The sequence below is a fragment of the Oncorhynchus mykiss genome, chromosome 12 (genome assembly GCF_057628025.1).
Source record: "Oncorhynchus mykiss isolate SJ-2025 chromosome 12, ASM5762802v1, whole genome shotgun sequence".
NCBI lineage: Eukaryota > Metazoa > Chordata > Actinopteri > Salmoniformes > Salmonidae > Oncorhynchus > Oncorhynchus mykiss.
Window position 1 is genome coordinate 82,687,131 of NC_143033.1, and position 28,000 is coordinate 82,715,130.

The 28,000-nt window shown below is 43.1% G+C and overlaps 1 protein-coding gene across 5 annotated transcripts; it reads right to left on the reverse strand.

Annotated features, from left to right (window-relative positions):
* Window positions 1-941: 941 nt before the first annotated feature.
* Window positions 942-27,964, reverse strand: LOC110538537 (uncharacterized). 5 transcript variants are annotated; one of them, XM_036938624.2, is made up of 5 exons: window positions 27,058-27,645; window positions 15,999-16,236; window positions 13,462-13,546; window positions 11,783-11,857; window positions 3,520-4,581 (listed from the first exon to the last, which is right to left on the reverse strand). In XM_036938624.2, the coding sequence occupies exons 1-4, from the start codon at window positions 27,379-27,381 to the stop codon at window positions 11,824-11,826; spliced, it is 681 nt and encodes a 226-aa protein (XP_036794519.2). In that variant the 5' UTR covers window positions 27,382-27,645; the 3' UTR covers window positions 3,520-4,581; window positions 11,783-11,823. The 5 variants fall into 5 exon arrangements, with proteins under 5 accessions (XP_021481097.2, XP_036794519.2, XP_036794518.2 ...); XM_036938623.2 differs by having other exon boundaries at window positions 3,520-4,586; XM_021625422.3 differs by lacking the exons at window positions 3,520-4,581; window positions 11,783-11,857 and adding an exon at window positions 942-1,146.
* Between the last annotated feature and the right edge of the window lie 36 nt (window positions 27,965-28,000).

The following is a 28,000-nucleotide window of genomic DNA, read 5'->3' on the forward strand; positions in this document are numbered from 1 at the left end:
AAATATGGAGTGTTGAGAACATATGAAAGAAATACACTGAGTGTACAAACATTAGGAACACCTACCCAATACCCCCCCTTTTCCCTCAGAACATCCTAAATTCGTCAGAGCATGGACTCTACAGGTGTCGAAAGCATTCCACAGGGATGCTGGCCCATGTTGATTCCAATGCTTCCGACAGGATGTCCTTTGGGTGGTGGACCTTGATACACACAGGAAACTGTTGAGTGTGAAAAACACAGCTGCGTTGCAGTTCTTGACATGCCTGGTACCTGGTACCTGGCACTTACAACCCATAACCCCTTCAAAGCACTTTTTTGCCCATTCACCCAATCCATGCCTTAATTGTCTCCAGGCTTGAAAATCCTTATTTAACCTGTCTCCTCCCCTTCATCCAGACTGACTGAAGTGGATTTAACAAGTAACATCAATAAGGGATCCTAGCTTTCACCTGGATTCACCTGGTCAGTCTCTGTCATGTTTTGTACACTCAGTGTATATTTCAATATTACCTATATTAACACTACAAAGTCATTCCAAAATAGTTCTTTACAACTGAAAATACATACAGTATATGTGACTTACCAACAATACTTCATTAAACATTTAAGTAATATAAACAAATAGTGTGTTACCAATATACTTAATGTAAATAAGTTACTGCAATTGTTTGTTCATTAAATTGTTCATACTCTATAAGAACATGTGATTTTTAAAGCCATTGTAACATTGCCATACTTTACGATAACCAATGTTAACAGAACAACAACAGTATAAAGACTTGTGTCTTACATTCAAGTGTAGTACAATTGTTTTGGTCTTATGGGTAATGCCTATCCCGCTACAGTATGTCAGAATATTAAACCTATTGTCTTTGTCTGTAATGGATCATTCTGACTTGACATGATAAATCAAACATAAATACGGTATTATACATTGACAGTTGCTCTGCTTGACACCTGCACTTTAAAAAGGGGAACAGGCTATTCAGCCCTATACAAGGTTGACAATAATAGAACCGCCCCATTCTGCTACAGGGAGTAGAGTTTGAGCTGCTCCTCCATGTCTCCCTCAGTCACCTCCCCTAGTGCCTCCTGGTTCTGCATCAGCAGGAGAAAGATGGCTGCCAACTGATCGTTTTGCACCCTAGAACAGATACACACAGACATGATGGCATCGCTTCCAATGCCTGGGTCTATATGACACACTTACAAACTCACACTCATCAACACACACAATGGATACATATAATAGAAACTCAGTGTACACAAACAACACGTGACATCCCAAAAAACACACATGATTGTTACCTGTGTGTGTGTGTGTGTGTGTGTGTGTGTGTGTGTGTGTGTGTGTGTGTGTGTGTGTGTGTGTGTGTGTGTGTCTTACACACATACAGTGGCTTGCGAAAGTATTCACCCCCTTGGCATTTTTCCTATTTTGATGCCTTACTACCTGGAATTAAAATGGATTCTTGGGGGGTTTGGATTATTTGATTTACACAACATGTCTACCATTTTGAGGATGCAAAATATTTTTTGATTGTGAAACAAACAAGAAATAAGAACAAATAAAACAGAAAACTTAAGGGTGCATAACTATTCACCCCCCCAAGTTAATACTTTGTAGAGCCACCTTTTGCAGCAATTAGAGCTGCAAGTCTCTTGGGGTATGTCTCTATAAGCTTGGCACATCTAGCCACTGGGATTTTTGCTCATTCTTCAAATGAGCAAAACTGCTCCAGCTCCTTCAAGTTGGATGGGTTCTGCTGGTATACAGCAATCTTTAAGTCATACCACAGATTCTCAATTGGATTGAGGTCTGGGCTTTGACTAGGCCATTCCAAGACATTTACATGTTTCCCCTTTAACCACTCAAGTGTTGCTTTAGCAGTATGCTTAGGGTCATTGTCCTGCTGGAAGGTGAACCTCCGTCCCAGTCTCAAATCTCTGTAACACTGAAACAGGTTTCCCTCAAGAATTTCCCTGTATTTAGTGCCATCCATCATTCCTTCATTTCTGACCAGTGTCTCAGTCCCTGCCAATGAAAAACATCTCCACAGCATGATGCTGCCACCACCATGCTTCACTGTGGGGATGGTGTTCTCTGGGTGATGGGAGGTGTTGGGTTTGCGCCAGACAGCATTTTCCTTCCATATGTTTGGGGAGGCTCCCACATGCCTTTTGGCGAACACCGAACGTGTTTGCTTATTTTTTTCTTTCTGCAATGGCTTTTTTTCTGGCCACTCTTCCGTAAAGCACAGCTCTGTGGAGTGTACGGCTTCAAGTGGTCCTATGGACAGATACTCCAATCTCCGCTGTGGAGCTTTGCAGCTCCTTCAGGGTTATCTTTGGTCTCTTTTTTGCCTCTCTGATTAATGGCCTCCTTGCCTGGTCCGTGAGTTTTGGTGGGCGGCCCTCTCTTGGCAGGTTTGTTGTATGCCATATTCTTTCATTTTTTTAATAACGGATTTAATGGTGCTCCGTGGGATGTTCAAAGTTTCTGATATTTTTTTAGAACCCAACCCTGATCTGTACTTCTCCACAACTTTGTCCCTGACCTGTTTGGAGAGCTCCTTGGTCTTCATGGTGCTGCTTGCTTTGTGGTGTTGCAGACTCTGGGGCCTTTCAGAACAGGTGTATATATACTGAGATCATGTGACAGATCATGTGACACTTAGATTGTACACTGGTGGACTTTATTTAACTAATTATGTGACTTCTGAAGGTAATTGGTTGCACCAGATCTTATTTAGGGGCTTCATAGCAAAGGGGGTGAATACATATGCACACACCACTTTTCAGTTTTTTTTAAATTATTTTTTTAAACAAGTTATTTTTTTTAAATTTCACTTCACCAATTTGTACTATTTTGTGTATGTCCATTACATGAAATACAAATACAAATCCATTTCAATTACAGGTTGTAATGCAACAAAATAGGAAAAACGCCAAGGGGGATGAATACTTTTGCAAGGCACTGTGTGTCTTCTAATGTTATAATAAACACAGCTATAAAACATCTCCTGGGGTAGACAGGTGCTTCACAGTTTATTATTGTCATCATTCACATACTGGACCTTTACAGGCTGCCCAATAAAAACACCTCAAAAGACCTTCTTCCAGAGGGCTTCAATCTCAAGTCCCACTGAAGTTAACACCTACCTGACAAAGGCACATCAACTAAGGCACGTCTTAAACATACAAAGCCCTACTAGTTACCAGAAATCATATGCTGAGTGGTGCAATGAGAACGGCTATTATTGCGTATGTACATAGAGAGATTTAAAGTTATGATATCATCATCAATCCATGTAGGACCTTCTGGCTTACATAGAAAGATGCAATACATGACATACTGATTAGCATTGTGTTATATGTAAATGTACTGCAAAATGTGCTACAAAGTAGGTGAGCAAAACTCAATGATGAGATGAACTTACTGCTTTTAATTAGATGTGCTGATATGGAAAAATGGGTGGATTACTGGGTGGAAATGAGTATGAGGCTTAAACAAGCATTGGTTTTAGACAAACTGGCTTTTAATAGTCAAGAGTTTACAAAAGCCCAAAAACATAATGTTTAAACAAAACATTTCAATCTCTCTACAAAAATCACTACGGTTTGTCATACACATATTCCACTTTAGCCATTCTATCTACCAAGCTCCAGTCCCATATGAAAATAAGCCCATTCATTGTCAGTGTGCATTGGTTACATACTTATAAAGTGACAAAAGCCCCAGTGATCGTCAGAGTCAGGACAGAAGTGAGATATATGGTTCTCAGCATTCAGAATGCCATCATTAGGCTATTTGGATGTTACTGATTGGCATTTGTTACATTACTTAAAAGTGTCAGGGACTGGCTCACAATGGACAGTGGCCACACAGACAAAGACTTGGGTAGAGGGGGCCTTTGCATGCAAATCACTTGTCATGTCTTTAAATCACAGTTTCATATTTTAAAACAATGAAAAACAACACAACCCTTCCCTACCCCTTCACCCATTATAGCTATTTAAACACTTCCTTACTGTATTGGTATTGCAATGGTCATCCATTTCTTCTAAACCAGTGGTTCCCGACCTTACTTTTTTCAGGAACTTTTTTTGCACACCCCACATGTCATACTCTGTAATAAGCATGGATGTATTATCTTCAAACGTTCCGTTGCGACTATCAGAGTCTCAGAATCCAGAATGAATCATTCCTGCTCTAGTCAAAAGGATAGACGCCACCAGTAAGAGAGCAGATAGAAAGCGAAGGGGGCGGGGACTAAAGATTCACATAGGCACTTGTGTGTTTGGTGTAATGCAGCATGCAATTCACAGGCAGAGTTGAGCAATAGCCTTTAATTCACATCCTTCAAAAGTAAGAAAGAAGGAAAGAAAAGGGGAGAGGACAAAAAGCAACAAATATTTTCCATATCAACAGCAAAGTTGCCGGACAATCAACAGAAGAGATCGCTCTTCTCAGCAGATGTTTCAAAGGTTCTTCTTCAGTGATCACTTTTCACAAAACAAAGTAAAGAATAGAAAGGTGTGGGTGTAGAGTCATTCCTTTTCTTCATCGCCTACTCAGCTGCACTGGAAAAAAGAGAGTACTAATATGTCAGTACAAAACAAACAGTTTTATCTATTGACAAATATAGCTATTTCATTGATATTATTAGCCAGTTATTGTTATTAGCTTAAGAGTCAGAAATGTTAAGTAGTATTGGAATTTGACTGATATCAAACTCGTGACTTGGAAAAGAGTGAGATCACTCACCATTGTCAGGGTTGTTATTTCAGCATGCATCAGGGTTTAGTAGTTTCAAGAGACCTAAAGCAGACAGTGCTCTGACCAAAGGTTGATCAAAACACACCCGGAAAATAGCATACCACCATAGAATACCCACCACCACCACAGATCCCCCTCCCCCACTGGTGTACGGTGAAGTTGCCCCTAGATGCTGATTTTGGGTCAGTTTTACATGTTCCTTACTAATTAGGGTTGTGAGAGGGGAAGCTGATCCTAGATCTGCACCTGGGAGAAACTTCACCCCGGAGCACCACAGAGTTCCCAGGCAGGTTAGATGGCAATGTGTGAGATGCATGCCATTTCAAAGGTTAGTATGTCCTAATTAGTGCAATGTAACAAAGAGACCAGATTATCATATGCTTTCTAATAGCTGCAGCAGACATGTGAATGTGACAGCTGAACAATTAACTATTGAAACAAGCATTCCTCCCCTGGCAGCCTGGTCTCATAGACTAGACGTAACATAGTAAATGTATATCTGGGACACTCCACTTATTTGTTACGTTTTGTACGGCTTTTGTAGACTGTACAATTTTAGCCGTTTTATGCCACAACTTTGCCGTCCCAGACAAAATTTCCACGTGGCGGACAAATTCTTAGGTCGTAAACGATGGTCGGACGTCTTGGCACGGTGTCCACATTTTTTGTCCTTTATCGCGTAGTGTGGCTGGTGTTATGAGCTGATCCCGGTGACTGACCAATTAGAAGACGGCCGCAACTGAGTATGCACACAACAATACAATTATTGTGAATAGTCAGATTAACATAATAGTTTGAATTAAACATTTAGCCTACATGCTGTGCAAGAAGAACGATTTCCCTGTAAAAAATCTTGTTTGTTGCTACCTGGTGGGATTTCAATAAATGCACAAAATCGCCAATCAAATTAAACGGACATATAAAGTTAGTATGTGAAAACTATTTCTAAGATGCCTACTTGAATTTATTCAGAACTCACTTCACTCACGCATAAGCATTGAGTGAGGCTTGCGCTGCTGGTACTGGCACATGCTCAGATCAAATACACCTCTGCAGGCAAATTGCAGAATGTGACGACAGAACTGAAGAAAATCGTACAATCTGGCCAGGTTGATATCAAGATTTTTATTTGGTAATGTCGCACAGTGTAACGTGATAATCGTTGAAGACTAAATCTGACATACAGTCTGCAAATGCTGAAGCCATTTCCTGCAGACAAATATAGTGGGCTCGTGGGTGGAATGTTATTAATATGTTTCAGAATTTCATCATTAATAAACTGAAAATCTGGTATTTCTATGTCGAACGGTTTTGATATATTTCAGTCTTCTGTGATATAGCCGTCTGGGCTGACGACATCCCCAGCCGCGTCCTCAGAGCATGCGCAGACCAGCTGGCTGGTGTGTTTACGCACATATTCAATCAATCCTTATCCCAGTCTGCTGTTCCCACATGCTTCAAGAGGGCCACTATTGTTCCTGTTCCCAAGAAAGCTAAGGTAACTGAGCTAAACGGCTACCGCCCCGTAGCACTCACTTCCGTCATCGTGAAGTGCTTTGAGAGACTAGTCAAGGACCATATCACCTCCACCCTACCTGACACACTAGACCCACTCCAATTTGCTTACCGCCCCAATAGGTCCACAGACGACACAATCGCAACCACACTGCACACTGCCTTAACCCATCTGGACAAGAGGAATACCTATGTGAGAATGCTGTTCATTGACTACAGCTCAGCATTTAACACCATAGTACCCTCTGAACTCGTCATCAAGCTCAAGACCCTGGGTCTCGACCCCGTCCTGTGCAACTGGGTACTGGACTTCCTGACGGGCCGCCCCCAGATGGTGAGGGTACGAAACAACATCTCCACCCCGCTGATCCTCAACACTGGGGCCCCACAAGGGTGCGTTATGAGCCCTCTCCTGTACTCCCTGTTCACCCACGACTGCGTGGCCATGCATGCCTCCAACTCTATCATCAAGTTTGCAGACAGTGGTAGGCTTGATTACCAACAACGACGAGATGGCCTACAGGGAGGATGGCCTACAGGGAGGAGGTGAGGGCCCTTGGAGTGTGGTGTCAGGAAAATAACCTCACACTCAACATCAACAAAACAAAGGAGATGATTGTGGACTTCAGGAAACAGCAGAGGGAGCACCCCCCTATCCACATCGATGGGACAGTAGTGGAGAGGGTAGTAAGTTTTAAGTTCCTCGGCGTACACATCACGGACAAACTGAATTGGTTCTCCCACACAGACAGCGTGGTGAAGAAGGCGCAGCAGCGACTCTTCAACCTCAGGAAATTCGACTTGTCACCAAAAGCACTCACAAACTTTTACAGATGCACAATCGAGAGCATCCTGTCTGGCTGTATCACTGCCTGGTATGGCAACTGCTCCGCCCACAACCATAAGGCTCTCCAGAGGGTAGTGAGGTCTGCACAACGCATCACCGGGGGCAAACTATCTGCGCCCTCCAGGACACCTACACCACCCGAAGTCACAGGAATGCCATAAAAGATCATCAAGGACAACAACCACCCGAGCCACTGCCTGTTCACCCCGCTATCGTCCAGAAGGCAAGGTCACTACAGGTGCATCAAAGCAGGGACCGAGAGACTGAAAAACAGCTTTTATCGCAAGGCCATCAGACTGTTAAACAGCCACCACTAACATTGACTGGCTGCTGCCAACATACTGACTCAATCTCTAGCCACTCTAATAATGGAAAAATTGATGTAAAAAATGTATCACTAGCCACTTTAAACAATGCCACTTAATATAATGTTTACATACCCTACATTACTCATCTCATATGTATATACTGTACTCGATACCATCTACTGCATCTTGCCTATGCCGTTCTGTACCATCACTCATTCATATATCTTTATGTACATATTCTTCATCCCATTACACTTGTGTGTATAAGGTAGTTGTTGTGAAATTGTTAGGTTAGATTACTCGTTGGTTATTACTGCATTGTCGGAACTAGAAGCACAAGCATTTCGCTACACTCGCATTAACATCTGCTAACCATGTGTATGTGACAAATAAAATTTGATTGGATTTGATTTATTTAAAGTGCAATATTGGGATGCAAACTCAAAACTTTATACATTTCAACTCTATATCTGACATGGTACAGGCATCTTATTTTTTAAGCCCATAACAATGTGTGTGAGGTGTATATTTGGGGCGGCAGGTATCATAGTGGTTAGAGCATTGTGCCAGTAACCGAAAGGTTGCTGGATCGAATCCCCGAGCTGACAAGGTAAAAATCTGTCGTTCTACCCCTGAACAAGGCAGTTAACCCACTGTTCCCCGGTAGGCCATCGTTGTAAATAAGAATTTGTTCTTAACTGACTTGCCTTGTTAAATAAAGGTTAAATCATTTAAAAAATACTTTGGTGTCAAAGTAGTTTTGTTTAAGACTACCAATAAACAGTCTGTGTGACCCTGATTTAGCCCACTGCAGTAAAAGGTTAGTGAAGGAAAAAACTAAAGTAGGGTGGAAGTATAACGCACATTTTTTGTTACTTTGCAACTACTTAGCATGTTAGCTAACCCTTCTCCCAACACTAACCTTAACCCTTTAACCTAATTCCTAAACCTTACCTTAACCTTTTTTCTAGCTAACATTAGCCACCTAGCTAACGTTAGCCACAAAAAAATTGCAATTCGTAACATATCATAGGTTTAGCAATTTCGAAACATACTGTATCATACGAATTAAAATGTCTTAACATATCATACAAAATGGATTGTGGACATCTACAAATTAAATCCGGGACACTCTATCATACTATTAGAGTGTTCCGGATTTACATTGCCTATGTAACGTCTACCCCTGAGTCTAGGTTGCCCCTAGATGTAGCAATGTTGTAATTGGAGATATGACAGGCATACAGTAATACACATTCTAGATAGACCTACGGACACTGGTAGGCTGAACAAAAACAGTTTATGAGCAAGAAGAAAGATACCTATATTCCAGTGGGTCAGCCTTATTGCAATAATAATGTTGATCTTTATATGTCAAGTAGAGACAATACACGTGGCTTGCAAATAGTGGCCTGACTTGCCTTTTCAGGCTACACTGATCAAATGCTGTCACCATCTGGAATAAAAATGCAATTATAGTGAAAGCATTTCAGCTCACACAGACACAGTAAAAAAAATCCCCAATTTAAGTGTCTCACTACCTCGATATTGCCTGCAGAGGGCCCAATGGTATAGCAGCAACAGTCTAAGGTTCAGGGCTCAGCTATAATTCAACTTCAAAACTGCTCTCTGCAAGGCCCCCTGAGTGTGTACAAATCAGAGTGGTCCTGATAAAAGTCCCACCCAACCATTAAATCATGAAACTCTTTAATACTATCATGGCAGCCATTTTGGGTGTGCTGTAAGTGAGTAACTGATTTTCTCTCAGGCATTTGTTTAGCAGGTGCCACGCACCACCAACCAATTCCAAATGGATTCCCCCCTGGCACCAGCATTAATAGAAGGTGGGGGGGGGGGGGGGGGGGGGGAGTCTCCCCTGCAGCACTGATGATGACCAACATTGGTGCCCCAATGCAGTATTTCCTATGATCGTAGGGCCCTTTGTTTTCAATGGCCGTGAGACACCAGCATATGATAACTATTAACTGTATCCTTATAGAACCTGAAGCTCCAGGATATTAGACTGTCTGAAGACACAGGGGGACGTAGATGGTGGGATGGGGGAGGGAAGTGATGTACGGTGCATTCAGAAATGATTCAGACCCGTTGACTTTTTTCCACATTTTGTTACGTTACAGCCTTATTCTAAAATGGATTAAATTGTAAATGAGGTATTTCTGTTTTTATTTTTTATAAATGAGCTAAAATGTCTAAAAAACTGTTTTTTTCGATTTGTCATTATGGGGTACTGTGTGTAGACTGATGAGGAAAATAAAATATTTAATACATTTTAGAATGGCTGTAACGTAACAAAATGTGGAAAAGGGTAAGTGGTCTGAATACTTTCCGAATGCACTGTAGTTCTGGTGGTCGTTGGCGGTGATCAAACAGAAAGTGTCAAATAGAAAGGATAAAGCAAGCTCTGCCAGAATGTGCCCTATCAGACCCAGATATGTGCTCTACCACATCAGTGGAAGCCTATCATTGGCTAACAGGTCCCTTCAAAGACAAAAAAACAATAACCTACAGCCCAATCGCCTGGTGTCAAGGTACACTGTTGGTGATGTCATACTAGTGTAATCAGTAAATGGGTGAATGCATCGATACACACTGCTTTCACCAGAGTTATATATGCAGTGCCTTCGGAAAATATTGAGACCCCTTGACTTTTTCCAAATTGTGTTACGTTACAGCCTTATTCTAAAATGTTTTAAATAGTTTTTTTCCCCTCATCACTCTAGACACAATACCCCATAATGACAATGCAAAAACTGTTTTTTAGAAATGTTTGCTAATTTAAATATGACATTTACATAATTATTCAGAACCTTTACTCAGTACTTTGTTGAAGCACCTTTGGCAGCGATTACAGCATAGAGTGTTCTTAGGTATGACGCTACAAGCTTGGCACACCTGTATTTGGGGGAGTTTCTCCCATTCTTCTCTGCAGATCCTCTCAAGCGCCGTCAGGTTAGATGGGCAGCATCGCTACACAGCTATTTTCAGGTCTCTCCAGAGATGTTCGATCATGTTCAAGTCCGGGCTCTGACTGGGCCACTCAAGGACATTCAGAGATTTGTCCCGAAGCCACTCCTTTGTTGTCTTGGCTGTGTGCTTAGGGTCGTTGTCCTGTTGGATGGTGAACCTTCGCCCCAGTCTGAGGTCCTGAGCGCTCTGGAGCAGATTTTCATCAAGGATTTCTCTGTACTTTGCTCTGTTCATCTTTGCCTCGATCCTGACTAGTCTCCTAGTCCCTGCCGCTGAAAAACATCCCGAAAGCATGAAGCTGCCACCACCATGTTTCACTGTGGAGATGGAGCCAGGTTTCCTCCGGAAGTGACGCTTGGCATTCAGGCTAAAGAGTTTAATCTTGGTTTCATCAGACCAGAGAGTCTTTAGGCAAACTCCAAGTGGGCTGGCATGTGCCTTTTACTGAGGAGTAGCTTCCGTCTGGCCACTTGGTGAAGTGCTGCAGAGATGGTTGTCCTTCTGGAAGTTTCTCCCATTTCCACAGAGGAACTCTAGAGCTCTTTCAGAGTGACCATCAAGTTCTTGGTCACCTCCCTGACCAAGGCCCTTCTCCCCCGATTGCTAAGTTTGGCTGGCCTGCCAGCTCTAGGAAGAGTCTTGGTGGTTCCAAACTTCTTCCATTTAAGAATGATGGAGGCCTCTGTGTTCTTGGGGACCTTCAATGCTGTAGACATTTTTTGGTACCCTTTCCCAGATCTGTGTCTTGACACAATCCTGTCTCAGTGCTCTACGGACAATTCCTTCGACCTCATGGCTTGGTTTTTGCTCTGACATGCACTGTCAACTTTGGGACCTTATATAGACAGGTGTGTGCCTTTGCAAATCATGTCCAATCAATTGAATTTACCAGAGGTGGACTCCCATCAAGTTGTAGAAACATCAAGGATGATCAATGGAAACAGGATGCACCAGAGCTCAATTTCGAGTCTCATAGCAAAGGGTCTGAATGCTTATGTAAATAAGGTATTTCAGTTTTTTATATATATTGGCAACAAAATAAAAAAAAACAGTTTTCGCTTTGTCATTATGGGATATTGTGTGTAGATTTAATTTTTTAAATTTATTTTAGAATAAGGCTGTAACGTAATAAAATGTGGAAAAAGTAAAGGGGTCTGAATACTTTCCAAAGGCACTGTACATATGTACTGTATATGGCTCTGCCCTTCACCAGTGATGTGTCACACCCTGGGTAGTGGGTGAGAGGAGAAAGGAGGGAGGTGAGGTGGTATTTTTGAGACTTGGGAGAGGATAAGAGGCTCTGGGGGGGGGGGGGGGGGGTTAAAGTTTAATGATACCTTACCCATAATCCTTCCTAACTCACAGTGTGCTTGTCGATGTTGCTTATAGAGAGGTAAAGTCAGGTGTGAGCTCTATCCTGAAAAGATAAAGGCAGGGTGAAAGCTGTTATGTACAGCTGCACAGAACTCTACACAATTCCACATCTTAGAAACAGACAACTTAACCACAGCTTTGTCCCCAACTTTGGCACTTATGGCAATGCAAATAGGTTTCACATGCTTACATATTTTCCACATAAAACCTAGTGCCAAAAGGAAAGCATTGCACTGAGCTTTATGAAGTCAAGTTTAGGCCAAAGTTGTGGTTGAGTTTAATTCAGGCCCAACGGTTGGTGTGGTGAGCAAGTACATGCTGTGCTCTTGTGTGTAAACACATAAGTGAACAGCAGAGGGTACAAGGCACAGGGATTTAGTAACATATAGCTGGGTTTGGGGCTGGAATGGAACTATAGTTAATCGTATAAAGATGTATTAATATATCGTTGGTCATTTAAAACCATGAGCCACTGCTCAGGCTTCAAACAAGAGTGGAAGCATACTCCCCAAAAAAGACAAAGAAAAACATTCCTGAAACTCAGGGCCCACATGCCTTTCCTCCCTTCCTCCTTCTTCTTCCGCAGCTCACAACTCCATGGGAACATAACAAACCAACAGAGCTGGCAGATCCAAGCTCTCCAGAGCCAAGCTTGGCAGATATTTTAAGACCTTGATTAAATTCCTGTGTTAGAAGGCACAAGCCTTCCACTCCCCTCGCTATAGAAACTGGGGAACCCCCCCCCCCCCCCAAAACGGTAAGTGCTGCTATTAATCCATGTTATTGCCTTGTTGTCACACCCCTAAACAGAGTCCACATCCGCCCCCTGCACGCTCGCTCACTAAGTCATTCCAACCCCCAGCAAGCATTGGGCCCCAGGCTCACTGCACTGCTCCTCTAACAGAGAACAGGACTGGCTAAACCAAAAGATAGGAGGCATCTTGAGGGGTTACATCACATAAGGCCTCCCTCCCTCTGCTTATGCAAGTTCAAGCCCTAGGATGTGAGAGAGAGAGAAAGAGAGAAAGGCTGTTCGCTCCCTATGCCAGCCTCCCACCACAAGCTCACCACAGTCTGTAGGATAATGTTTAGCATTACAAACTAACAGTAACCTTTAGGCTTCAAAACAAGCAGTCTTTGTTGTTGTTTTTGTCTCCTTCCTTATTTGCCCCTCAATTTTAAAGTTTACTAATCTTATTTTGCAATCTGGTGACCTATAAAGATACAGAACATCCCACTGCACACACTGGTTGAATCAACGTCGTTTCCACGTCATTTCAATGAAATTACATTGAACCAATGTGGAATAGACGTTGAATTGACGTCTGTGCCCAGTGGGATGTCTCAAGTCTACATTTCTTTTGAGGGAGTTAGTAGCTACAGGTACAAGGTCTGGAAGTCCCTCACTGCTTTGGTGGGTTATTGGTTTAACTGTCCACTCTGTGACCAACCCCCTCTGATCTGCAGGGTAAATGTTGTCATCGATGTTATCATAGCACCTAAATGCCAGGTCAACACACAAGAACAGGATAGGGGAGGGAGGAAGAAGGTGGTTGCATTGGCGTGCAGTAGGAGGATAGGTTAACTAGAGTCATGCTACAGTGCCAAGAGAAGGGGGGCAGTAGGGAGAGAGAGGGGGGCACTTACCTCTGCTCCTCCTCCATCTCCTCCTTGGTCATCAGCTTCTCCAACTTGCTAATCTTCATTCCTGGGGTAAAGTGCACCTCCTCAGCTGATGCCACGTCAGAGGAAACATGAGGGACCATGGTCAACACACACTTACACATCATTCATACATACAGTACACACACATGCATGTTCACACAAACGCACGCATACACACACACACAGATAAATGTTTGGACGATTTCTAAGTCCTCTGGGACCACCGTGGCTGTTAGTTACAGTCCTGTTGCTACAGTATATCAGGATTACAGGAAGGACACACAGTAGTAGAGTACAGTCAAAACAGAGCCAAGAGTGACCGTGTGGCTGTAATTAAATTCAGAGTCAGGTGGCTGATTCACTTTTATGTGTGCCAACGTCACTGATTCAATTTACAGTACACAGAGTGACATTACAACCCTGTGCTATCGGTGGAACCAGACCCCAACAGTCCCGTGTCTTAGTGAGCCAGTTTGTCTCTCATTTAGAGGAATACACTTTACTGATACAGACAGCGGTACAAACCAGGCCATATCCTAAAGACAGGTCTGAACATTGATCAGTTTTCCCAGGAGTCCATTCTACCGAGAAGATACAAGCTCAATAATTAGATGTAATGTGGTGTTTCATGTAACACCTGAAAGGCTACATAGAGATCTTAAACATGATCATAGGATGACAAGAGTTAAGACCTTACATATTTGTAGCTCCATGGAACTGCATTATGGTGAACTAGTGTTCATTTTCTGTCCTTAGGTAACTGTCAACTTCAAATGAAGCAATAAATACACTGAGTGTACAAAACATTAAGAATGGCTGCTCTTTCCATGACATAGACTGACCAGGTGAATCCAGGTGAAAGCTATGATTCCTTATTAAGGTCCCTGATTAAATTCACTTCAATCAGTGTAGATGAAGGGGAGGAGATGGGTTAAAGAAGGATTTTTGAGCCTTGAGACAATTGAGACATGGATTTTTTATGTGTGCCATTCAGAGGTCGAATGGGCAAGACAAAATATTTAAGTGCCTTTGAACAGGGTATGGTAGTTGGTGCCAGGCGCACCGGTTTGTGTCAAGAACTGCAACACTGCTGGGTTTTTCACGCTCAACAGTTTCCTGTGTGTATCAAGAATGGTCCTCCACCCAAAGGACATCCAGCCAACTTGACACAACTGTGGGAAGCATTGGAGTCAACATGGGCCAGCATTCCTGTGGAACGCTTTCAGCACCTTGTAGAGTCAATGCCCTGACAAATTGAGGCTGTTCTGAAAGCAAAGGGCTGGGGTGCAACTCAATATTAGGAAGGTGTTCCTAATGTTTAGTATAATCAATGTACATTCCTTGCTAACCAGTTTGTTCTAAAAACCAAACTCCCCTACAGAGATCATCCATCCATGTCACTTAATGAAACTCATGTTTCACTGTCAATCAACAGTGAACTGCTGGTGAGGTGGAGACATGAGATCGAATTTGGCCTCAAAGTCCACATTACTCCCCTTTACCATCTCAACATGCAAAACGGCAGCTTTACTATACATTTTGTCCTGGAATGGAGTTATCTCCCCTGCACACACATACAGTGATGATTGCCCGCTAGCAGCAGCAGTGGTCTGTATGCTATTCAGTGAGGATATACTGTAAGGCAGGGTTCCCCAACTGGTGGCCCTCTGGCCGAATTTGGCCCACAGGTGATTTTATTTGGCCAAGTTTTTTTTAGCAAAAATAAATAAATAAATGGATATTTAATTTTTTATTGTTGGACTTACAAAACAACAGCAAATCAGTTCCAAGTTATTTTAATTTTGAAAATCTGTTCCAAAGTATTGCCACGCATAATAGAGAGATATACAGTTATGTGATCATATACTATGTTATTATGTTTTAGTCAAATATGATATAATATTCGTTTGGGATATTTGCGGTCAATATACAGTCTACAAATAATTTGTAACAAAAGGAGGCGTCCAACCGAAACCTAGTCAGATATATACGTGACAGTATAAAAGCCCATGTAGGCACAAAGCTCTTGTGTTTGTGTGGCTCTGTGTGGTTGTATTGTACAGTATTCCAGGGAGGCCTGACCTCTCACCTGGAAACACTTACTGTAATCATGGCACAATGAGACCTGCCTCAATGGAGACCTGGGGCCTCAAGGGATCAGAAAAGACCTGACTGAAAGACAAAATGGTGGCTGGTTTGAATGCACGACTCAGTTCCAGTGAAAGGAGGGCAAGTCTCAAGACTGTAAGGGGATGTGTCAGTGGAGGATATACCCCCACGGCGTATATACAAGCCAGTGTATCTGCTAGCCACCCCAGATCCAGTTTAAATGAGGATTTGCTGGGTATGCAGTGATGTGCATCCGGTTAATGCTGGCTAATGCATTCGGGCCCTTTGAGGTTGGTTTCATGCAGTTAGTCATTGCTAATGTCAATCCATTCAGGGAGTCAAACTTGATCTGCTTTCGGACGACTGACCGTACCCACAGCTAACACCAAAAAACTATTAAAACATACTACCGTTGCTCTCAAGGTCCTCTGGCTCTGTCACGAAGATGGGCTCAGAGGTGGGTTCTCTTGCTGGCTTGGGGTTGGGCTCCCTTGCTGGCTCAGGGGTGGGCTCTCTGACGGGGACCTCCTTCACCACAGATTCGGCGATGAGGTCAAGGATGGGCTCCTCAACAACGACTGGGATGGGCTCTGGCTCAGGGATGGGCTCAGGCACGGGTTCTGGCTCAACCACGGGCTCTGGCACAGCCTGCAGAGACAAAGTGTATAACAGATATAATCTACTGTACACCTGAAATGCTGTTTAAAACAATGAAATTGTGATTAATATTGAGCAAAAAATCTGACCACGAACATGACTTTGTTTTCCAATGGCCTTCAATGGTCAGTGTAGCGGCTAATGGAGGTTAATAGGGAATTGTGTTGTATTCCCAACCTAGCAGTCCTAGGTTCTAAATATAGCTGAGCTTTAGGCTAGACTTGTTTCTATAGTACCTGAGACAATTACATTAGTGGAACCAACTGCTCACGTTAATAACAATAAGAACTGATGAGTGTTGTTTGTCATGCATAGCCTCCTGGGGAATATAAGACAGAGATGACTGGGTGATTGTATATGAGAACTCATCAGCTCAACCAGTACTGACTTTGGGAAACGGCCAAGAATAGAACCACTGAACAGAACTCATGCAAAAATACAGAGGGAGTGTCTGTCAAATTGTCACTAAAGACAGCAATAGGACACCCCCATAGTATCCAAATTGCCCCAGTCTATAAGGAGTAGGTCTATGGTGGGGAAATATAGCCATATACTTCAACAGTATCGCATCCCACATTCTATAAAAATTGGTGCTGGAGGGACATAACCCAGAATATCATCCTTCACATGCTGAAATGTAAAACCTGCATATTTTGTGCAAACCTCTACAAATTGCTGACTCAACTGCTGAGCCCTGTGGACGTCATAACCTCTTGACCCATTGTAATGGTTATTCTATGAGTGGCAGCTGTCATTTGCAGCTCTCTCTCAGGTTCTTGTTTAGTGGCTGTGTCCTCTCTGTATGCCGCCTGCCAATGACACAGGCACAAATAAACCCTCCTTAAATCCATCTCCACCCCTCCCTCTCCAGAACTTTCCCTAGCCCTGACAGAACTGGATTCGCAGGAACTCACACATACACATGCACACACAACTCACCAAAAATATATTTTCATGCTTTTGGTGTCTAATACTTGGGAGAACTAATCTCACAGTGAGGACACAGAGAGACAGTGAGGTCACATATGGGGACACAGTGGGCTCAGGGCTTGACGCGCTGTCAGAGGCCTCCTGTCATCTCTGATCAGAGTAACAATGGCTAAAGCCTAGAACTAAGAGTATAAGTAGGGTGCTCATTTACAGTAAAGTCCAGCTATAAAGTAGTTTTAAATTCTCCAAATGTAGAAGACCAAAGTGACAAAGTGAAGAAAAGAAGCTGAAGGTGATTTAATCAAAATATTAAATGATTTGTTGACATTTCTGCCTGTGGCTGTTCATATTTGTGTCTATATAAATTGGCCACATGACTTTAAAAAGTGTATATTAAATTTAGCAGAGGAAGCTCATGGCCACCTGTGTCACAACCCTACCCCTCCTCTTGGAGCAGACTTTATGATGATGGACATGTCGACTAACCCACCACAGTAGCAAATGGTAGTAGACAGAGAAGGCCAGGGGCATGGATTCTACCAGGCCCAACTGTGTCTCATGGCTGCTCAGGGGTTAGGCTCTCTTTAGACTACTCACACCCAACCAATGGAATGGAATCCATTTAGCAGACCTACCCACCAACAGCCTCTTCCCCTCTGCCACTGAATTCCTCAGCTATTAAACACCAAAATACTCCATGCATAGGACCCAACTCACACATTCACAAAAGCAATCTTATTCAGGGTCATAATAGGGCTGAATGTAGGTCTATAGAATCCCTTTGGAGCAATGGTATTCAAACCTTTTCAGCGGGGACCACATTTTTTGGGCCAGAATTTCTCTCGACCCCACCCTAGCACAAATCTAATGACACAATCTTAAAATCATTAAATGTAGATTTTATATTAACAAATAAACTTCCAATCATTGCATTTTGATCTCTGCATTTTGATCTCAAAACCCCCACTGCAGTTCCCCTGACCTTGAATACCACTGCTTTAGAATGAGATGATGCATTGCTCACATTTTGTAAGTCTAAGATTCAACATCATCACCAATTCTCAATTTTTACATCTCCTAATTTGGTCAGAGAGCTCTCTCTCTAGTAGAAGTGTATGAGGTCATGATTCCATTCTGCATCAGTCATTAATTTCTTAGGCTCCTCAAGTGTCGGTACCACCCAGACACCAAACGTAGTCCAAGAGCTGTAGGATGGCTTGCAGAGGATTTAGGGCCCTGTTAACAACTGCCTGTCCAATTACCCCTCACTCAGCTCATACAGTGACATTGACCTCTGTAAATGTGGCATCCACTGACATGCACTCAGTCATTTTGGGTCAGTACACTCTTAGAAAAAAGGGTTCCAAAAGGGTTCTTCGGCTGTCCCCATAGGAGAACCCTTTTTGGTTCCAGGTAGAACCTTTTTTTCTTAGCGTGTATGGGCCATGAGCACATCAAATCAAATTGTATTTGTCACATGCTTCGCAAACAACAGGTGTAGACTAACAGTGAAATGCTTACTTAGAAATAGTGACACAAGGAATAAATACACAGTTGATAACAATAATGAGTAACAATAACATGGCTATATACAGAGAGTACCAGTACCGAGTCCATGTGCAGTGGTATGAGGTAATAACATGGCTATATACAGAGAGTACCAGTACCGAGTCCATGTGCAGTGGTATGAGGTAATAACATGGCTATATACAGAGAGTACCAGTACCGAGTCCATGTGCAGTGGTATGAGGTAATAACATGGCTATATACAGGGAGTACCAGTACCGAGTCCATGTGCAGTGGTATGAGGTAATAACATGGCTATATACAGGGATTACCAGTACCAAGTCCATGTGCAGAGGTATGAGGTAATAACATGGCTATATACAGGGAGTACCAGTACCGAGTCCATGTGCAGTGGTATGAGGTAATAACATGGCTATATACAGGGAGTACCAGTACCAGGTCATTGTGCAGTGGTATGAGGTAATAACATGGCTATATACAGGGAGTACCAGTACCGAGTCCATGTGCAGAGGTATGAGGTAATAACATGGCTATATACAGGGAGTACCAGTACCGAGTCATTGTGCAGTGGTATGAGGTAATAACATGGCTATATACAGGGAGTACCAGTACCAGGTCATTGTGCAGTGGTATGAGGTAATAACATGGCTATATACAGGGAGTACCAGTACCGAGTCCATGTGCAGAGGTATGAGGTAATAACATGGCTATATACAGGGAGTACCAGTACCAAGTCCATGTGCAGAGGTATGAGGTAATAACATGGCTATATACAGGGAGTACCAGTACCGAGTCATTGTGCAGTGGTATGAGGTAATAACATGGCTATATACAGGGAGTACCAGTACCGAGTCCATGTGCAGAGGTATGAGGTAATAACATGGCTATATACAGGGAGTACCAGTACTGAGTTCATGTGCAGAGGTATGAGGTAATTGAGGCAGCTATGTTCATATAGATAGAGGTAAAGTGACTAGGCAACAGGGTAGATAGACAGACGCAGCAGTGTATGTGGTAAGTGGGAAAGTGTGTGTGTGTGTGTGTGTGTGTGTGTGTGTGTGTGTGTGTGTGTGTGTGGCCTCAGTATGCATGTGTGCACATGTTATGTTTGGGTGGGCGTATGAAGTGTGTATGTGTGTGTGGGGTGTCAGTGTAAGTATGTGTGTGTGTGTGTGTGTGGGGGGGTAGAGTCCAGTGTGTGCATAGAGCCTGTGCATTTGGCTATTCAGCAGTCTTGTTTAACAGTCTTATGGCTTAGAGGTATAAGCTCTTCACGGTCCCTTTTCTTCCAGACTTGGTGAACTGGTACTGCTTGCTGTGTGGTGGCAGACAGAACAGTCCATGGCTTGGGTGACTGGAGTCTTTGACAATTTTACGGGCCTTCCTCTGACACCACCTGGTATAGAGGTCCTGGATGGCGGGGAGCTTGGCCCCAGTGATGTACTGGTCCATACTCACCACCTTGCAGTTTTCGTACCAAGCGGTGATGCAGCCAGTCAAGATGCTCTCAAGGGTGCAGTTGTAGAACTTTTTGAGGATCTGAGGATCCATGCCAAATCTTTTCAGCCTCCTGAAGCACATGCTCTGAGTACTCGTTCTGGTATTCCGTCTGGCCCATCGGCCTTGTAAATGTTATCCTGTTTAATGGTCTTTCATCGTCTACGGAGAGCGAGATCACACAGTTGTCCGGTACAACTGATGCTCTCATGCATGTTTCAGTGTTGCTTTCCTCGAAGCGAGAATAGAAGGCATTTAAGCTTGTCTGGTAGGCTTGCGTTGTTGGGCAGCTCACAGCTGAGTTTCCCTTTGTAATCCGTAATACTTGGCAAGGCCTGCCACTTCCATTGAGCGTCAGAGTCGGCGTAGTAGTATTTGATCTTAGTCCTGTATTGATGCTTTGCCTGTTTGATGGCTCATCGGAGGTCGTAGCGGGATTTCCTATGTGTCCAGATTAGTGTTCCGCTCCTTGAAAGCGACAGCTCTACCCTTAGCTCAGTGCGGATGTTGCCTGTGATCCATGGCATCCGCTTCATCGGACCACTTTCGTATTGAACACGTCAATAGTGCTTGCTATTTTAGTTTTTGTTTCAAAGCAGGAAGCAGGAGGATAGAGTCATGATCTGATTTGCCAAAGGGAAGGTGAGGGAGGTCCTTGTATGCGTTTCTGATCAAGAGTTTTGCCGCCTCTAGTTGCACAGGTGACGTGCAAATTTTTAAAAATTAAATGGATTTCAGTTTCCCTACATTAAAATCACCGGCCACGAGAAACGCTGACCTCTGGATGTGCATTTTCTTGTTTGTTTATGGCCCTATACAGCTCGTTGAGTGTGGTCTTACTGCTAGCATCGGTTTGTGGTGGTAAATAGACAGCTGCATAGACAGTGGTCCGTGCATAGAAGGAGGCAGAAGAGAATGATACCTCTCTGCAAGTGGATACTGAATAACGTGGCTACCTTTATAGCAACAATAAACAGAAGGGTGATAAACGGCATTGGTCTCACTGGAGAAGCTCTTAAGAGTTGTTGGGGTAGGGCCCTTGGCCCGCCAAGTGAAATTCTACCCGCCCCCAGGGAACTTATAGTGCTACCGTGCCCCTTGAGTGGGTGGTGGGCAAGGTTGGTGTTGATACCACACCTCTGATGTAGCGGGATGAACTTTGTGTATTTACTGTCCACATCAAGACTGCATCAGCTGAGAATTCAGCTGAAGCCCCTTGGGTGTATTGTACCCTCTCCTTTACATTGTCCATGCCAGTTCTCTTCTCTTCCTCCATTGAGATGACCTGGGGGTACCAGGCTGTCTGTGTCATGTTGTTGCTGTCCATCAGACAATCCCCTGAAAAGAGGCTCAGGGCAATGGGCCAAGGCATCTGGGGTGGAATAGTGTCCTGTTGTCTCAGCAACCTCCCACCCCTGCTCTGTGTCTCTGCATACACACAGACACATTGTTCCCCCAAAGCCACTGCCTTATCGGTGGCTGATATTACCAATGAATGAAACAACGACAGACATACCTCGACAGTGTGTGGAGCTATACAGCGAGGAACATCCGGTGGGGTAGCATGAAGCCAATTAGTGTTCAGAACACTCAAGTGCAGAGCTAGCCATAGGGTGTTGCTAATAGAGGTGTTGTTAACAGGCACAAACACACACAGCTTTGTGTCCTGGCAGTCAATGGTCACAGTGTGCTGTGGCGGCCTGCAGGAATGAGATCCTACTCCATTGTGCCATCGATGACATCACCACTGGACTGGAGACCGTGGGTGAGGTTTCATTTCAGCATGTCATTGGCTCTGAATTGAGTCCAAATGTTGATTCTCACGAATAATGATTGACTTGGAATATGTTTTATTATTACTAAAATTATACAATAGTTTAGCCCTTGTTCTGTTATCCAAAACAGCTGACTTTTATTAAGTAAGAACATCATCAATGATTGAGGCCACATGACGGCAATCAAAAGAGTGAATCACATGATAAAGTTTATCTGTTGTTTTGGCAGAACAATACACAGAGCCAGAGCAGCAACACTTCTATAGGAAACAGCTCAACCCACCATGACTTCCTCCATACATACCAACACTGTATAGAAAGCATGTACTGTACTGTTTAGACATACAGTATACAGCACTGCAGTTGATGGTAGCTTTTAAGAGGAACTACCTGCCAAGGGGCCTGTGCAGGCCTGGCCAATGAATTTACAAAGAGCTGCTGTTTCTTAGCTTTTCACTGGGGGATTGGCTAACCTTTTAAGAATGGAAATGACTCCCTCATGCTTCCTCTCTCCCCCTCTCACTCCGGCACTGGGCAGACCTCCTCCATTCCTCTGTGTTGACTTGTCTAGTGCACAGCGCAGTGCCCAACATGGCCAGAAAAGACATCAGGGTTTCAGCTCTATGGTGAGTCAAGCTGGGGAGAGAGGGAGTCGGTGCCCACTACAGTGTCAACTGCAAACTTCTTGTAATGGGCCACTGCTCGTGTTACAGAGGGGAATTAGCAGTTGTAATGTGATTTGAAGCCAGGGCATTGTCTTCTCATGGGGATGGGTGCCTGTCTGGATCTGGTTGTGAAGTCCAGCTGGGAAAGGGAAGGACAACAGGGCCCAGAGCAGACTGTAGCTCCAGCGTGCATGCAGAGGTAGGTAGGCAGAGAAACAAGGGGAAATACCAAGAGAGGTAGGTCAGCAGGGAGCTTGACCAATGAGTAAGCAGCTCTGCAGATTCCATCACAGGATACTGTTAGGAGTCTGACGATCACACAAGAGAGCAGAGAGCTGAGGAATGTTCGGAAAAACAATCCCTAGTCTCCTCTTGTAGTCTGTGTACTATACACATAACTAAGATTTACTTATGAACTACCCTCATGGGACAACTGACAAACATTGGATTTACCCAATGAGCACTCAAAGGGTACCATACATTGGCCCTTATATACTAAGAATGTTTTGCCTGCAACAAAACACGTTAACAGCCTTCGACAGGCAGCAAACTACTTCCGGATAACAGTGTCCTCCATGTTGCATCTGACAAAAGAACAGCTGGCTCCAGCTGTTGCCTGTGTATGTCTGCCTTCTCAGCGTGAGCAGTGAGTTAGCTAGCAGGCCCAGACACATTCCCATTTATAGTGTGTTTCAGCACGATGGAAGAGGTTAGAATGGAAGGTGCAGAGAGAGAAGAACATCTGAAACTCATTTTGGGTTTGTAAACAACTTCTTGAGTGTTTTACATGTTCATATAAATAAAGCAAAAAAGTCACACTTGTGAAAAGACACAATCAACATTTGTGTTGTTCCTCCCTGATACAGTAATTCATGGAAGATGTAACGCTAAAAGAGGCGAGCAAATACAACACTTGATTAACATGATTACATTCAAGCCTGAGGCAGAGAATGCTAGCTTAACTCTTTCTGACTGTACAACAAGAAAGGATGGGTATGGGGGCAGGGTGTAGAGTGTCGCAGCCATTGGAACATGTAAAACAAGAATGTTGTTTTATTGCTCATCAATCTCAGCCAGAAGGAGACTACAGTATCTCTGCTACCTTAAGGCCAACCCTGACACATATACACATCTATAGAGTCCATATATCACCAGATAGTTAAGTGGGGAGCATTGAGGAGAGAAGGGGGAAGTCTTAATCTCAGAACACAATGCAGACATTGACTTGAAAGGGCCTGGATACTGGGAGTTAATAAGTCATGGCCCCCTGATTGGTCACTAAAGGCTGACATGTCTGTGTACATGTATGTGTGTTATACTGTGTGCTCCTCCACGACAAGTGTGCGCACACACACACACACACAATGTTCCAACACTGCTACAGCTTGAGTATGGAATAATGGGCTTTAGTGGAGATTGTTTCCTTTCCGGTTTTGACGGGGCCACGATAACATGTGGCATATTCACAGACTACTATAGGTGTAGGGTACCGTTCAAAAGGTTTGCAGACGCGACCCATAACAAGCAAAAAAAGACTGCTGAATATTCAGTACTCTGTCTTGGCAATGTGTAATTGAACATTTGATGGAGAAAGTACTGTTCAATACTGTTGATGGAGTATGGTGAGGATATGGAAGAATGACTGTGGGTTGGCTTCTGATCTTAATGTTTCTCTTTACATTTGTCAGTGGCTGCTCTATAGTGGCTGCTCTATAGGGTCTATACTAGTCTATAGGGTTTGAGAAGGGGGTGTGTCCAGGACAGTAACACACATTTATGAGCACCTTACACTGACCCCCACACCCAAAACAACACAGGTGAGTGATAGTGAGAGAAGATTAAGGAACAGAAATGTGAAGTTCAAACAGAAGGAACTATGGATGTGACACAGAGCATGCCTCTGCTGCTAAGCACACACAGACATACAGGAGAAACATGAGCAGACAGAGGGAATGAAGGAGAGGAGAGGGGAGGAGAGAGGGTTGGGGTAATGATAAGGGAACACTTTTAGCAAAGCAAGCAGCACAGGAAGGAGCCCCAAATTCCACAGCTCCAAGATGTAGCCTCGGTCGCAGAGCAAAGGTTTAGTGATTGTAGAACTCTATACCTCCAGTTAAAATGTAAATATGCAGTTTGTATTACATTTGTGCAGAGTAGAGTAGTGCAGGTTAGCTACCAATCTGGTAGATGAGAGGCCAGATGAATGATGTGAAACCGGTAAAACATGCACACACGTTATTGTAGATAATATTAGACTTCAAACTTGTGCAGAGCGGAGCAGTACATGGTGGTTTTCTGATGTGCTAAATGAGAGCCCAGCCCCAGATCATTGATGTGAACGCTGATGGTGATAAAACAGACAACATGTTATTCTAATCTCGCCCCTCAGAAAGCCAGCCACACGAGGTGCCATGCCATTCGTACTGTATGTAGACTCGCCAGTGAGCTCCCCCAGCCCCAGGGCTGCCGCAGCACAACTTGGCTGGGTCCCATATAGCAGGCAACGGAGAGAAGTTATGTCTCTCATAACAGAGGAGGCTGTATGGGCTGGGTTTCTGTATAAGCACTTTGTGACATCTGCTGATATAAAAAGGGCTTTATAAATAAATTGGATTGATTGATTGTTTCACCTTGAGGGAGGAGAGAGAGAGAGCACTCTTAAATGTGCACTTTAAATGCAACTGTAAAAAATAAACATAATAGTAAAGCTCAGACAGTAATGCTGCGTTCACGTGCTAGCCCTAACTAGGAAACTCAGAAATGTCCAACTTGCTTGTAGTTATCCACGTGCCGGTTCAACCAGTTAGGAAGTCCAAAATGTCTGAGTTCCGACTAGCGTGTAGAGCATGTGAGCGTGGCAAAATGCACGGCAGGTGGTAATGTACACACAAACCACCCCAACTTAGATGGCATGGTGCCACTAACATAGTGATAAAGTCAGTCTAACAAAGAGGAGGATGAACATAAATACTACAGAAGAAGCTGTAAAATAGAAACTAATGGTAAATAATGTATTGTGTCATTTTGGAGTCATATTTATTGTAAATAAGAATATAATATGTTTCTAAACACTTCTACATTAATGTGGATGCTCCCATGATTGCGGATAATCATGAACTAATCATGAATAATAATGAGTGAGAAAGTTACAGAGGTATAAATATCATACCCCCCTCCAAAAAAAATGTTATTGGTAATGGTGAGAGGCTAGCATGTCTTGGACCATTATTTTTGTGCCTCTGAGAAAGTAACAATCATCATTATTCATTCAGTATTAATTCACCATTAATTTCTATTGGGCACAAAATAATCTGAAACACAAACAAAACAAACTGAAAATGCATCCAACAAGTTAGTAGAGTCACGAGCTTGATGTAGTTATTGTTTTGCTAGAAATATGGAACCAAATACTAAACTTTTGATGACTTCAATGTCCAGATACTTTTGGTTCCCTACAATGGGGAGACTATGTACAAAACGTGCAGTAATTTTTAAATGGTTTACCCCATATGGATTAAAATACCCTCAAATGAAAGATGACAGTCTGCACTTTAACCTCATTGACATTGTATCACTGTAAATCCAAAATGCTGGAGTACAGAGCCTAAACAACAAAACATGTGTCACTGTCCAAATACTCTTGACCTCACGGTCATTAAATATAGAAAATACTGTATGTTTGGGACCAAACATAGAGGGTGTCTCCAATGTATTCTCTGTGACGTGTGTGTCAGGTTAGAGCTCATATAGGCCTGTGATGGAAAAGGTCAATTGCACTATAGTATACATGGGGGGCAGGTATGGGGGTCAAAATGCTGAGTGCCCTTGGGAGACAGGGTACATTCAGTTCTGCTTATTGTGCGCTTTAGAGCATTGGCTCTGGAACGCACATAACACAGTCATTAGCTAAATGGGCATTATAAATCAAGTACTGTATTAACGGCCTTGGAGACACAGATGGTTTTTCCTTGTCATTTTCCCTTCTGTGACAATACAAGCTGGGCTCATTTTAAATCCAGCATGAAATGTAAGGATGTATTAACACAATAAACACATTTCATGTTAGATTATCAAAAGAGACAACAGCTTTTGTTGGAATTCGTATTTGATGTGAAATAGCCTGCAAGAGAAATACATTGATGTTGCAAAGGACATGCTTAAGCAGTGCATAAATGGCACAACTTTACACAAAATTGGATTTAAAACGATATTGATTTTGAATACTTTAAATTTAAAAGTAGAGTAATTGCAGTGTTTTCTGGCCAGGTACTATGCAACAAAGGCTGTGGTCAGTTCATGAAGTTCTGGAGAGTTGCCAAATAGTCACTTCATCACCTTCAAACCAATTAGTCAAATAATGACCTATGCCCAGATGTTCTATTCATAACAGGTCAATGAAGCTAAACAGAATATCTTACCTGAACCTCGGGGATCATTTCAGGCTCTTTAACTGTCTCTTCTTCTACAACATTGATCTCTTCAACTACTGGGGAAACTGTTACTGGCTCGGGTATAACTTCAGCTTCTACCACTTGTGGGGGTACCTCCACCATTTTTGGTACTTCCAGTATTGCTACTGCTGGTGCCAATGCTCTGGAAGGTGGAATGTCGTCTCCGTTGCCTACTTTAACCCTCTTCTTCTTCTCCTCTGGTTGTTTTTTGGGGATGAATTTGGCTGCCAAGACAACAGCAAGAATGGTAAAGAAGAGCGCAGGGAGAATGATAGACGCGTCAAGTTCCATGATGGTAGAATTATTTAAGGTTCACTTGACAATTGCTATGTTTTCTGCAGATGTAATAAATAGTATTTTTATGTGTACATGCAAAATTATCCTTCTTGTTGCAGATGTCAGCTGGTGTGTAGGTCAGTGTAGTCCCGCGCGCACTGTAGCTCATCTCACCGCGCTTCCACTAAACACAATCGTATAAACCTGTTGGTGCAAACGCAGGCTATAAAGCTGAGCGTAATTTCGGTCGCGTTCCCCTGTTCAGACGTTGCATTCATCAACCAATGGTTGCGTGCAACGTCATAGACTGTGCTGTCGGGCAGCAGCTTGCTATAATGCTGGTTTCAAGAGAACTTGGAACCTGGAAGACAATTTTTCTCAGACGTCGCTCGTTTTTTCCCAGTTGTCTTGAACTCAATGAAGTCGAAGAGTTCCGAGTTTCCAGTTGTTTTGAACAGCAATTTTCATATGATTGTATTAGCTGGGTCATTCCTACATTGCAGTGCCTTCCTTTTCTGTCCCTAGGAAATATCACTTGTTATTTAGTTTAACATGTGGATTCCACGAGGCTTTAAATATAAGGTCAGGTGTCCTTTACCTTAAAAACACAAAAATATGGATATTGAAAGGGAAT

Excerpts from the sequence above, each read along its gene's own strand:
- LOC110538537 (XM_021625422.3), bottom strand. The coding sequence starts at position 27,381 with ATGGAACTTGACGCGTCTATCATTCTCCCTGCGCTCTTCTTTACCATT. Across the intron at positions 16,237-27,057 it reads AAATGATCCCCGAGGTTCAG|GCTGTGCCAGAGCCCGTGGT; the intron begins GTAAGATATTCT and ends TTGTCTCTGCAG. Across the intron at positions 1,147-13,461 it reads GAGATGGAGGAGGAGCAGAG|GGTGCAAAACGATCAGTTGG; the intron begins GTAAGTGCCCCC and ends TATCTGTTCTAG.